The sequence below is a fragment of the Papilio xuthus genome, unplaced genomic scaffold (assembly GCF_000836235.2).
Source record: "Papilio xuthus unplaced genomic scaffold, Pxut_1.1 DF824888.1, whole genome shotgun sequence".
Taxonomy (NCBI): domain Eukaryota; kingdom Metazoa; phylum Arthropoda; class Insecta; order Lepidoptera; family Papilionidae; genus Papilio; species Papilio xuthus.
In genome coordinates, this window is record NW_013533761.1 from 4,457,392 (window position 1) to 4,471,907 (window position 14,516).

General features: G+C 35.6%; 1 protein-coding gene across 1 annotated transcript in view; it reads left to right on the plus strand.

Moving 5' to 3' along the window:
- The window catches only part of LOC106126996 (ankyrin repeat domain-containing protein 29), a 20,035-nt gene that overhangs the window by 2,483 nt on the left and 3,036 nt on the right, over positions 1-14,516 (plus strand). The window contains exon 2 of the mRNA XM_013324911.1: positions 14,381-14,491. Coding sequence (XP_013180365.1) covers positions 14,381-14,491 — 111 coding nt within the window. The remainder of the gene's footprint in view (positions 1-14,380; positions 14,492-14,516) is intronic.

The window sequence follows — 14,516 nt, forward strand, 5'->3', positions numbered from 1 at the left end:
ATTCCTCCACTTTCATGTGGGAGAAATCGCAGGATATCTTTAGCTCCGACAATTCATCTTTGATCAGTCTTATGTCATCGACCAGAGCTGGTAAACTAGAGAGCTGACGCTTCATATCCCTAATTTCGCGAAGAATGGTCTCTAAAGAGGCAGCTGCATCAGGGGCCTCAGTCTGTGCCGGTGCACAGGTAGCGGGAGAGGACAGTTTACACGAGGCACATCTCCACTGGGCTCTTCTATCCGCTCCTAGCTTACGCCACCCGGTTTCAGAGATACTTGCGCATCCAAAGTCAAGAACCTTCTTACACGATCCACACTGAACCCCATCGATGAATTTGGCGTTACATATTGCACACGACTTCATTTTTTTTTTTTTTTTATTTCCGAACTTGGAATTAATAAACCAAAAGCGAACTGTTACTATAAAGGTTGACGATCTATGCAATTCTAAGCAACAGGCGTGCACTACGAATGAATGCCCATGAAAGACTGAAGACATATTACATTTGCGTCTTTGAAGAAGTTGATTTCGTTTAAATTAAACTTAGTGTCCAGTAATTCTATTTGTGTTTTTATATATTTTATCATACATGCCTGTATTAAACCGTAGCATAGAACTATTTGATAGACAGAAGGAAGTTGGTTTGAATTTCATATTATGAGAGAATTAAATTTGAAAATTGTACACGTATTCTTTCATCGTTTAGTTTTTTTTAATACAATGAGCCGGATTCGTACAAAACCTAATCGTGTAATAATTTTAAATCAAGAAACATTAGTAACAAAATAGTGCACATAAAACTAACCCGACCGTTACTGGCCGCTCGCCTTGGTACACTTCTGATGTAAGTACGGGCATTAATATTAACATCGTGACATGAAACCAGCGACACTCATATAATAAACATAATGTCAATAAGGAGCTTGGCTATATATAATATAAAAAACATAACTCACATTACGTAGTCAAGGATTTTAGTGTTGCTGTTTATTCCTTAGTATTATATACCTAAACAAAAATAACATTTTATATTTAGGATAAGGTATATCAATTGATGTTGCACGTTACTGAAGAATACAGTTGAGATCATTATGAAAGCTTGTTCTACACAAGCATTTGCAAATGCCAAGGAGTGATCGACCGATTAGACCATTGCGAAATGAGACAAGGATAAGGCTTGCAAGAGAATGTTAGCTGGTGTTTTTGTTTAAATCATACAAAAAAGAAATGCTTTATCTAACTCTATGAACCGTCGTCCTGGCTTAATAATTTTTAAATGTAAAATAATCTTTGCAACGCTTCAAGAGTCGGCGAAGTACTTTCCACTAAGCGATTTTTAATGCGTGTAATGAAAATGTAAGCATTTCAAATAAATATTATTCATGCAACAATAGTATCTTAGAAACAATCATCTTAATAAAGTAGCTGAGACCAGAGCAGTATTGCGCTATTGGGTTACGTAAAAATAATGCTTGCACGAAGTAATACCACACAGTACTTAAGTTGGTTCTGTATGAGGTCCAGCGTCACTCGGCAACTCCGGCTTACAGTACATACCTGTCATTACAAACTATTACAGCCGCAATATACTATCGTAATAGACATGCCTATTCTGTTCCACTCAGTTATACAATCTTTGGAATATAATATAGTTTTTAAGAAGTCTTTTATGTGTTGGTGTTACAAATATATATTGGTAGGACTCGAAGTCTAATTCTAGATGTAGGTCGATAAACTTGACCCGATTTAATACCCGCGAGATCGTAATCTGTGCGGTAATGCGGTTTGTACCTGACACCTGAAATAATGACATTATTAGTTAATTGATATCAAATATTCAAGATCACTAACGCATTGCTGGCAATTACGCTAAAAGAGAGTTAATGCAAATTTATCTCTATAAATTATTTTATGTACAAAGAATGTAAAACGAATCAAGTTAGTATGAACGATGTCATGTCACAGATCCATTGTCTTCACATGTATAATAGAGTCCAACTTGTCGCTGTTTGTCGCAATTAGAGAGTTGCTTCTAATTGACTTTGAGTGAAGAATAATTTGTAAGATTCTAGATAGGGGAACTTATTGCGTAACATGTCTATGAAATTCATTCTGCTCACATTAAATAGATTTACGGAAACGATTCATTTATCAAAATGTGTTAAAAAAGGTGTAATCTGTAATTATCTTTAAAAAATCAGACTTCAAAATATTATTATAGCTTAAATAACTGACATCAGCAAAACAATATCAATGGCTTCCATTCCAACAAAATCCAAGCGAGTCTATACACTTAAATAATTTCTATGTTTAGTGGTGACGACCACGTGAAGTCATCCTAACTCCTAATGATTGTATGTGCCAATGCCACTAGGCCCACATTGCCAATTGAGGCCTTTGCTCACTTAACAACATCGTATCGAGTAATGACTTATGCTTATGTAATAGATTTATAGCTGTAACTACATGCTTTGTTGCTCTTGCTACAAGCTTCCAATGTTTACTCTTGGCGAGATATTCATATTTGCGTCCCTCCTATAGACACAATCCAAAGTAAAGTAGTCACACTTTTATGTTTCGTTTTATTTTAAAATTCCAACGAGTAAGTGTCAGATGTTTGGAGGTGTTTTCGTGATAATGACAAAACACAAGGTTTTCCTTTTGTGTTTGCATTTCTAGTAGTTTCCTTTCTGTTGTCAGCTGCGTATCGAGCGGTGTCGTGACGGCACATGTTAAGCAACTGCGCCGCTGTCAGTTGACCTAAAACCCGAAGCGCAAAGTCCCAAGGTCTTCCTTATTTATTACCCATTTCCCTTAAAAAATATTTGTTGATACTTTTTGAAATACGTAATCTGTAGTCACAGTTTTGATAGTATGTTTCCACGTTTAAATTTTGCTACAAGGTTATGATTGTTGTTAAAATATATCCGCCCATGACCGTGACATAAAATGTTTCTTGGCACGGCCGGCGCTCGTGTTTATTCGTGATTTTTTGACTAAATCTTCAAAACCTGCTCGTATTGTGCATAGATAACTACTGTGCGGCGAAAATATACAAATACATAGTTCTCGATTGTACAAAACTCACTTACATGTTTATATGTTATGTTATTGTTATAATATTCCGCAGAAAATTATTGGACATTGTCAATAAGAGGCAGATAAGTACAATACTTATTTCTTAGTCTAATTCCTTTTTTAATATACATACTTATGAAAAGGAACTTGTTGCTCAATCAATATTCAGTTAACTATTTAGTGCAATCGCTTAGACAACGTTTACCACTTTTTAGTTCTCTCGCATATTAAGTAGACAAGTAAAGGACAAGATTTGTGCATTAGCTAAACTGCAGTTTATTGCGTCACTTTATGTATACTACAGCTTAGTGCAGGGCTTTGCCTGTACTTTATTTACCGCAACATTCTCTAAAAGCCCGCCGTCTGTGCCTATCGATTGCCCAGAACAACGTTACAATATTAAACCTCCCGTACGCGCCGTTTGCCTTAAATAAATTATGTTTTTCATTCTGCTACCATATGTGCTATGAATATCCGTTATTGATTCAGCTTACCTTTTCCAATTTTCAAGTCTACGAAGCAATAATATTTAATTTGTTACGTCGCAGTGCGGAAAGCCTTTTTGCAAAGTTTCCTTGACGCTTTTGAACCTTGACAATTTTCAAATCTAAACCTCCTAAGACTTTTTAATCGTGATCGCACTTAGGTAAGCGGTTAACGAGGTGATCACTTGCGGTCGCTTTTGTCATCAGATTTTCGCGGTGTTCAAGGTCAATGTTGTACCACAGCGACTCAGCAAACTGGTTGATAGTGTTTGTTTATAGGACAATGACTCGTCAAATATTAACGACATGAAAACATGTCGCATTGTGTGACTGTCTAGTGACAAGTGTCGCAACAAACGTGACCACTCTTCAAGCTTTCTACACAGCGCCTTTGGTAATGACATTGTTAAAGATTTGAATATGTTAATATAACGTTGAAATCATTCTTGCGTATCGCTTATCATAAATATACAAATAACTAAAGTTAAGACTAAACTAGATATCGGTACGATTCTATTATAGAAGATTTTAGATTGATTTATATATAATATATGGAGTTTGTTTAACAAATTAACCTGTCTAATGTTATGTCATCATATCCGTTTCTATATTTATATCCTCAATTAAAAATTCCTTTTTCGCTTGACTACTAGAGCATAAATTATAATTGCCACTAAGACCTTGGCAATAGTACAAAAACAAGTGAATATCGTCGATCGAAATACTGCGCGTGTTTGCCAACTTGCCCGTCTTTATTGTAGAAAGAAAATAGGTAGCATGTCGTTTTCATTTTCAAAATGTGGTTTGTATCAGATCGTTTGAAAAATCGTACCACATGTATTAAAACTTCATTGCTGTCCCGTTCGTTCTCTTTCAATAAACAGAGATGACGTTATGTTTGTATACACGTGTAAGGACAATTTGAAATTCACGATTACAGAGAATAGGTATGTCGTTGTAACAACAACAGTCTAGGTGTAGCCTAGGCATTGGCTGGGTCTGGTTTGTGAGTGCAGCGGGTCTCAAGGTCGGCCCGCTTCCGCCTCTTTCTTCACAGCCATCGGTCACCGCTCACGTCACCCGCCTTTCAAATCGATCACGTCGTCTCCACGCATTAGCATACATATTGTTGTTCAGGTGACAGGTTTCAACTTGTTTCTACAACACATTAGCACATTGTAATAATACTACTGAAACATCTAGAAAATTCCTAGTGACAATTAATAGAACTAATAGGACTGGTGCCCAGTGGAATGTGACGTTTTCCAATTTTATACTCAATCGTTCATATATAATATTCAATTCATATGCGAAGGGAACGTGATTGCTCTATGACTATTGACGTAATATCACTGCTACCAAATGAATTGCACATTGCACTGATTGCTGCTCGCCGGGATTGATAATAAATGGGGCTCGGCAATAGGGTGACCATAAAAATTTAATTATTTTATTTTAGGACAAAATCAAACATAGAACATTATTATACAAGTTAAGGATTAAAACAGATGCAGACACAAAAACAAACATTGTGAATAGTTGTATGTATTTACATAATGTATGCGTGTCACTCGTATGTGTGCGTTTCTACACAATGCCGCCTTGTTCCTAGTATTTACCGTGTACTGTTTTTCACATCTTTATCTCTAATGACTACAAAGCGTTGTTAATTTCGTTGTCAAGTCTATAGTTCTTACTTTTGCGCAATGTGTAATGAAAAATAATAGACGGGCGACCTTGTGGGGTAATACTACGATACCCTTGTTAAAGCCTTTGTTTGTTGTTGTGTAAATTGTAGAATGGATTATCGCATATTACCTTTTTTGTTAGAGACAAACTTTCGTTGCGCTTTCTTACTTGATGACATGACAAATGACCAATTAAAACCACAATTAAAGATTAAAGCAATCGTGATACCACTGTATTATCATAACAAATTGTATCCATTCGTATTACAATACGTTTTTTTATAACAATTAGGAAATTTATTAAAGCATATTCAATCAATTGAACGAATTTCGTTATGCGAGAGAATTAGCAGACTTATTGATCAGTCGTGTGATTGAACTGTTTAATTAATGTAACATAAAGTCAACACCTCTAACGTAATTATCTATATAAACACGTGTGTATTCAGATTGTGACAGATCAGACATTGACCGCAAATTAACGGTTATGTAAAAACAACCGAAACACGAACGGCGCCGGCGCTCGAAGATACTCTCTCGTGTTCCACACTTAAACATTGAATAAGATAAGGGCAGACGAACGATCTGCCCGATTTTTGTGTTCGCGCTGGTGGTGTGTTACTATAGTTTTTTCTGTACTTCCTGTTAGTTATAAATTTTATGAAGGTGAATTGATTAAAATTAGCTTTTTGAAGATCGCCAGACAAGGCCTTTAAGTTCTGTATATTATCTTTATACCGGCGACATAAAACACGCGGTGATCCGCAGTTTACAGTTTTATGATGTGGATTAATAAAATTATTTGATGAAGTTTACAAAATAGTGTGCAAACGCCTTATATCGGCAATGGCCTGCTTCAGTTCAATAACACTGCTTTCTTGTTGTTTGGGATTAACATTGAATTATCCTCTTTTGGGCATAAACACTTTAAATTCAAATTAGCGGACTGAACAAAGAAATATAGGTATTTGTGATAATTTTATTATTCTTCAAATATGAACACTGAAACCAATGATTTCAAGCCATATTAATCACTGTAGTTTATTAAACATTTATTCAGTGCAGTAGTGCATTAGTCTGAACACAGAACTGTGTTAGTGCGATAGGTCGGTGGTTAGGTTAGTAGTTATGCAATGACTGCATTCTGTCAGCTGGCTTGCATTGTTGCGGATGAACAAAAAGCGAGGGCAGGCCGTGAGGCGCGAAGCGAGAGGCCGTTGACCCCGGCCCACGTAAACAAACATTAAGCTTCATCTTTGCCACACTTAACATTGTAAAGGAAATTAGTTCGCAGATGATGAGTTTTAAATGTAATTTTCTTTGAAAGGACAATCGACGTGGTTTCGAGAACTACATAGTTTATCCCGTTTTAATAATTTGTTACATATCTACCTATCTGAGACTTATCTCAAAGAAATCGGAAACTTGATGTTGTACTGTTTTTACGGTAGTAGATTATATTTTACAGATGGGATGCTCATTTTTGAAAAAATAGGATGTGAACAAAGATATCACAAAAGAGAGCAATTTTATAGAGGATTTGGTAATAAACACGTTCTCCAACTTATAGAGACCGGAACACCGCAATGATACCGACAAGTGTGGCAACTTGAAGTGACGTCGTACACCGTGTCGCAACTCATTACGCTGCGGAATTCATATCCTCTGCGACGACTGCACTCCACGTCGTCGTAAAATCGTGTTAAAACAACGTTAAAAAAGACAGCATTTAACTAAACATTTTGTGCAGAATCTGTTTGTAAAACTTATCTGTAAAGAATAAATAACAAGAGTGTCTCTAAGGAACTTAGTAAACTTAAGGAAAAATATATTTTGACCTGTTTTTCTTAGCCTTCAAAGTCTACACCTGTAAACTAAAATTCAAAAGAGGTCATCAATTTGAAGACTTCAAAAAGGGTTCTTTAGAAGCTCTTTTCCGGTCGCATTTCATGCTGAAAAGCAAACATTTTCCTTTGAAACGTCGAGCTCATTTGCCGAGGCTCGAATCTTTTAGCGGCTTCCAAGATGGCGCATTCTCCCGCGCTTTCTCGCGATGCGTCCACTCGACACAAGAGTTTGCTTTCTACTGTTGATCGAAGATATTATAAGCATATTAGCACGCAACATCGCGTTGATGTCATCGGACAGAGAAAGTTCACATTTGCCGCCAATGCCGATCCTTGTAGGTCACATGTCATGTCCTATTGCGTTAGCTTGTTGGACACGAATGCTAATAAACGGACTGTGTTAATCAGTTGCTAACGCGACCGACCTTTGGCTTTTTATTAATTAACGGAATGAAAATTTTTCAATTTCAAATTTCATTATTTTATCGAGCCTTATTTTAAGAGTCCTGTCGTTAAAATTTCTCCCTTTTTAATGAAAAACCCTACAGATAAAAGCTTTCCGCATTCACACAATTAAAATTTCTAAAACAAAAACAGCGCACGTCCTCATTCCACAATATTCTCTTTTATTCATTTTGTAACTACTCTGCATTCATCTGTCTTTTATTTATTAATAGAACGATTTCATTTAGAATTATAAAACATTTGATCACAAAATCCAATCGTTACAATTTACATATACAAATATTATGATGCATCAAGTTGTTAAACGTATTCCATACACCAACCATCATACAACAATCTGTTCGTTACATCTTTATTGCTTTCACTTGTGATTGTGAACATTCAGACAGTTTTATGGTTTATTTATCTTACACACAACAAATGTAGATATGGTTAGTTAAAAAGAAAACCAAAGAATAACCGAAACGAAAGGAGTATTTTAGACATTCGAGCACAGACAGCAGTGGGCGTCTCGTCTAAAATAACATGCTAATGACCATCCAACAAAGAAACAAACCAGTCTCGTATAAATTTTACACGATAGATACGTATTCAAAGAAGTAATGATCTATTAACCGCAGAAAATACACAAAAGTTAAGTTTTATACATCAAAGTGCCGTGTCTAACGACTAATCTTCACAGTTTAGAAATTCCTTAAAATATGTTTAAATTCGTTTGTAAAAACATTGCGCGAGGACCTACATTTAAGATGATTGATTCGGTGTAAATCAATACGATGGGAATCTCAGATTTTGTTGCGTTTTAATACAAATCTTATAAAAAGTTCAAATACTGGCGTTTTTAAAAACTTCAATGACTGTTAAAAATTATTACTATCAAAAGAGACTAATTTATCTACTGCATGTATAAAATTTACTAGTAATGTGGTTACTTCGTCCGGTGTTGCTCTGGGCATATAAAACCTCGATCAGGTCTCCCAATTAAATGGAGACTCGAATGGTTTGCGTGCAGTGCTCGCGAATTGTGTCCAGTTTCGAGTTGCAAGCACACAGGCTTTTAATACACAGGCTATTTTTAGCCGTGCTATATTTGTTTTGTTTACGAAAATATAATAATAAAACCTGTTTCCATTCTATATCTATAGCTGGTTGTGGATGTAAACCTTTAGTTTGACAGTAAGGAGTTTCGGAATAAGTTCGTCTGGCTGGTGCGGTAGAAATAGAGAGTTGTTTATGTCTGTCGGTCACGTCGCGCCTTCAGACAAAAAACATCCGCGCGTCCATCACTACGCCGCCTTGTCCGGAATTCGGCTTCGAACCTACCTACTGCCTACTTTCCATAGGGTTGTCACTTAGCACACTAATGAGATTTGCATATTTTCATTTAATTTTTTGTGTTAATAGATAATTGTTATAAACTTATAATTAAAAAAAATTGTGATGTGACTCTTGATTGAAGGTATCCCCAGAACGGGTGATGATGAAATTTTGCATACATATAAAACATTGTCTGGAAGAACACACTTATTATTATTTTTAATGCCACGCGGACCGAGTCGCTGGCGACCGATAGTTAGACAACATATAATAGTGATATTCACAATTTCTCATAGATACCGGTTGGAAGTGGCAACCCTATAGCCATTGTACTGTTTATGCCAAGTCATTACGTAACAGCATCCGCTCTTGTTCTTCGTTTTCTAAATCACCTATACGATACTTCTTTTAAATATGGAAACCTTATTTTATGGGCTCCATTAAGTAGAAAAAATATAACAATTCATTTACATTTTTTCTATATTTTTACTGTTGTTTTTAGTTTCGTATGTTTATTAAAATAAGTTAAGAACAAAATATTAATATATCCCAGGGTCGCATCTAACTTAACGATATATGCCACTAATAAGACCTTCGTCTTTCCACTCTTAAAATCACCGAAGAGCAAAAAATTAATTTCAATACAATTCCGTAACGACCTTGAGAGCTAGGGAACTCTGTTTTTGTTGAAATTTGAGATTGACACAGATTATGTGTAATAGACAAGAAAAACAAGTCTTATTTTTTTAGATATCATTAAAAAATCTTATTTGAAATAGGGACAGAACCATAGAACATAAAAAAAAAACGTTCCCGACGTAAAAACTTTACTTATTGGAAGATAGCAATGTTCCGACTCATCAATTTAGTTCCGGGTATACTTTTTTATTTACTTTCCTTTGTTTTCTTTTATTATATATCTATAACAAAATCTACATAATTTTGTAATAAATATTGATGTTTTACGATTTCACGAATATTATAAGTAACATGAAATCTTTACTTTTGTTAATGTTTTGTCAAGATAACTCGTGTTTGCGTGTATTCTATGATGGATGACATTCTTCGCAGTAAAGCTAGATTAGCTGCGTGCCGGGTGGCAAAAACATTCCGTCGTACATCATGCCACCGCGCTGCCATGGCCTCACTAATTATGATGACACCTTATGTAACACGAGTAACAACTTTTTTGTTTGTTCGTGTGTAGTTTTTTTTATTCAGTTTCATTAACATCAACGTACCGAAGCGATATATTTTTTGTATTTAAAGGTGATTTGTGCGCACATCTCTTTTTGTAAACGCGTTTTAGCCCCTGAGATCGCATTTTCCATTACAAAGAGCCTACACTCCAGCGCATAGAACATTAGCGCGCCAAGTCAATTTGATAGCCATTCGAGTACGCACTTTTGTTTCAATGAATTGATTGAAAGGGGTTCCAACGAGGGGAAGTTTTAGGTACCTATCGACAGAAAAGGGTATAGTAAAAGTTGATTACATACATTTATAAAAATAATCAAGCTTAAGCCGAAATTCCCAAGAGCCTTCAAATTTTATACTTTTAAGATTTGCCTAATCGCTTTCTGTGTTCTGCCACTTTACGATCGCTACTTGACAAACAGGTTTCTGTCTTTAGGTAATAAAGAAACAATAGGTTTTAAATTTCTAATAAAAACTAATGTAATAAGTAATACTTCATGACATCTAACATTACGACTAAGAAAAAATTACCCTGAACTGAATGAAAAATGTCGCTTACAAATTATTATGTGAGGGCGCGGGATACTCGCGCAAATCAATAAGGCGGCAGGAAACTCCGCTGCCGGCAGTGAATAGAAACGAAACGCCCGCATAGTAGCAAATTACAAAAAAACCTCTTTTTGGTATATAAAATTTATTTTGAACTATAAGATACTAATAATAAGATTAAATTACTCAGCGACATTTAGATGATGATTTTCCTTTTGGTATAAATCATCTATCCACTTACCGTTGGTTTCTGAAACCAAATTCCCCGTTTAAAACATATTATTTCTGTCAAGGGTAATGACAGGGATAACGATATGTATTATACAGACATTTTGATCTCAGAAACCAATGGTTAGTGATATTTATATTTTATAACCTATGTAAATATATAAATATCTTATATTGAAATGTGTAACGAAAGTGCCGTTTTTACGACTGCATTTTATAACACTTCTTGTTTATTTAAAGTTCGTGATGAAATGAAACATACGGCGTACCTCTTGAAACTGAACATGTAGGTATTCTATGTTTATGTTTCATGCATTTAATGTTTTAATTTGCCTAATGGCAAATAACAATTTAAATACAATGGAAACCAAGCTTTTCTATACCGTTACTAACTCGAAGAATGTTAATGCAGTCAATATTATCAATAAAAATGATATCCCTCGTAAAAATCGAATATTTTACATTCTTTTTATATTTATTAAATTATGCGAAATTTACTTCTCGAAATAGTTGTAAATATGTGAGAAAAGAATACAGCATATATTGTTTATTAAATACTTTTTGATCCAGAAACATTTATATAAGAAGAAAAACAATTCACTCTTCTCCTATAGATTTTCATTAGATATCAATCTTTAAGAAAAACCAACAAAATTTAAGTTGCGTGTCGGTGGGAAAGGAACACTAGCGCATCGTCGATTGTGACGGTTCCCACAGCGTGCTTTGTGCACTAATCCTACAGCTAACTTTCAACTTGCAGACCATTACAGTGTCATTACATTTAAATTAGATAATGTAACAATGAATTATGAATGTTATAGTAAGGATGTCTTGATAGAGTCTTTCATGGACGTAATAACGAAATACTAGGCCCTGTAACTTACCAGACGAAAGTAAAGAAGGTGAATTGAAACATTAAGGCAAAGCGTATTCTCATCCCTCTGTTTTAGAATAGGGGAAACTCACGGTCAGACGTTTGGTTTTTTAACATGTTTGTTTTATAAAAGATAGTACCAGTTATAAATATTCACCATAGTGTTCTTTTCTCATCGAGCGAGGTTGCAGTTTGGCATCGCTCCAGATGGATTAGCATTTCTCTGACGCCCTGATTACATACAAGAGGTTACTGACCAATTGAACTTTTTAGGTCGCCCCGAACAATACTTGATCGCACTCGTTCTATATTGCATTAATGTAAAGTGAAAGTTAAATCGATTATTGTCGATGAAAATACGTTATTTATTTTCAACATTTAATCAAGTCTATTTCTGTATTCAATATTATTTATCATACTGTATAATTGTTCCTGACCTATGAACTGTGTTCTGTATGCAAATAACTGTGATTGCAGGCAACTAAATGTCATGTCACATTTAGCTGATATATTTCGGGAACAGTTCCAAAGAACAGTATCTACTAAAGTTTGAGTTAGGTATAAATAAACTCTCTTTTATAAATGTTATCAGTCACGGATATTGCAGATCAGGCACTTTTGACAACTCTTGATTTTGTAGAGTACGCAACTAATTCATATTCATAAATCTTAGTAATGACGTCAAGTACTAAGAAAGGCGTCAACTAGTATACCGATTGCCTCTTGTCTCTTGTGCAGTGACACGCTGAGAGTTCTGAACACGTAGATGACTCATCCGCATTTGCATGATTTTTAAGATGACTCTCCAATGTGGGCGTAAATTCATTAACGTTCAAATAGAAAATTGCCTCACTGTCTTTATCAACTAAATATTGTGATGTTTATACAATGAGAGAAAAGCTACGAGTACTTACGTGTTACAAGAATTTAAACATTATTACAAGATTACAGCGCACTAGGTGATAGCAAAAAAGTGGTTTCATTAAAGTCTCATTATTATAAAATGGCGTCTTGACAGTGGAGTTATGTTCATGTACAAATATTCAAAGAGTGGCAAGTATATTGCTAATATTTGACAGACTTATAGTTTCCCGCTTAATTAATATATGAGTGGATATTGCTCTCTTAATCTGTAGATGAAATCCTCGTAAAGCTAATAAAAAACAACGTGATTTTGTAATCATATTGAGAAAGTAAATTAGTAAGCAATTTTGCATTAAAAAGGAGTAAAATTGTGAGAATAATTGATAACCTTTAGAACGTTTGTAGTGTGTTGGTAGGCAGATCTGGGATGGTATCGCTCTAACATTCCTACACACAGTGGTGGCAGGTGAGGGGAGGCGTGACTGGTGGAATGTCTTTGTTCATGTGTCTTCCTATACTATCTCACGGCATTCATTGTAAAATATCACTAGCAATTGACACGAACAGCTATTATGTTAAGCATTAATGTATGAAATGTCATTAAATCATCTTTAGTCTAACCAGGATATTAAACAGGTCAACGAACGTCTCAGACGAAGATAGTTTTAATCAGAAGATTGTGATGTTGAAACTGGAGCCGTAGGAAAGCAACACCCGTGACGTGAAGCCGCGGTGCAGCGGGCGCACTCTGTCCCGCAGAGTTCATGCTCGGCCACTTGATGCCTTGCCGCCTCGCAACATCTCTACATCCGCGAATTCATTTAGACTGGTTCCAATTACACTAGCAATTCATCTTTAGTAAGGAAAAGTAAAATATCGAGATAAAAATAGAAATATCGGTAAGATTTTATTTCGTAACATTCATTCTGTTAGAAAATTTGTCATACTGATAAAAAAAGTATTAATAAATAATGCGTTGAATAGTGCAAGTCTAGAGAGAAATCCATTAAATTTACAAGATTGAGTTCCGGTCTGGCGCGAATAATAACCAATTATTGAAAGTAAATGAGATGATTTGATTCTGTGCAACCTTCGCCTCGAGTTGCGGAACATGACGCTCTTCCCACGAACAGTAAATTAGTCTTCTATTTGAAAAATATAACGAGATTCCGTGATGAATTTTAATTGAAGGTATCATTGCTACTGTCAACATAATTCAAGAGACTAGTTTTATTTTAATACCTATATTTATTGCTCCATAAATGTCAGACTAAAAATAATTTTTAATCTTTATTCACGTCTCGTTAACCTTGGGCTAGGTAAAAAAAAAGAGTGATACGCGCATCTTGTACGTAACACAAATTCGCGTAATATCGAGCGTTTTGCGCTAATATGATCTGTTCCTTTTGCAAATTCGCACCGCCTGGGGCACAGGCTGACTCCCACAATCGATTAAACGGTCGAGAAATAAGTTGCGCGTGCCGATACTACAGAAATAAAACGGTTATCTATTAACCTAGCGCTAATCCGGTGCGCCGTGATTGATGAACTTCGCGTGACGTCACGACACCGCAGATTAATTTAACACAGATTCGAAATGCACGGCGATGTCGTTTCGAGGAAGCCTTGAGTGTTACTGAGGAAGTTGTAAGGGATGAAGATATTATAAATGTCTGACTCAACAAAACGCGTTGAAACTATGTAATGTTATGTATACCTTGTATTTTGTAGAAATAATAGAACCTTCTGTCATATTTATTTATAATATTTTGTGTTGCGTGTTGCAGAAGGAGTCGCGCACGGACGTGCAGTTCCATCTAGCGGCGCTGCGCGGCGACAGAGCGCGCCTCTGCCAGCTGCTGGACACTGGCAAGGTGCACATCGACTCCAGAGATCGGGTAAGAGGACACATACATTTTATAT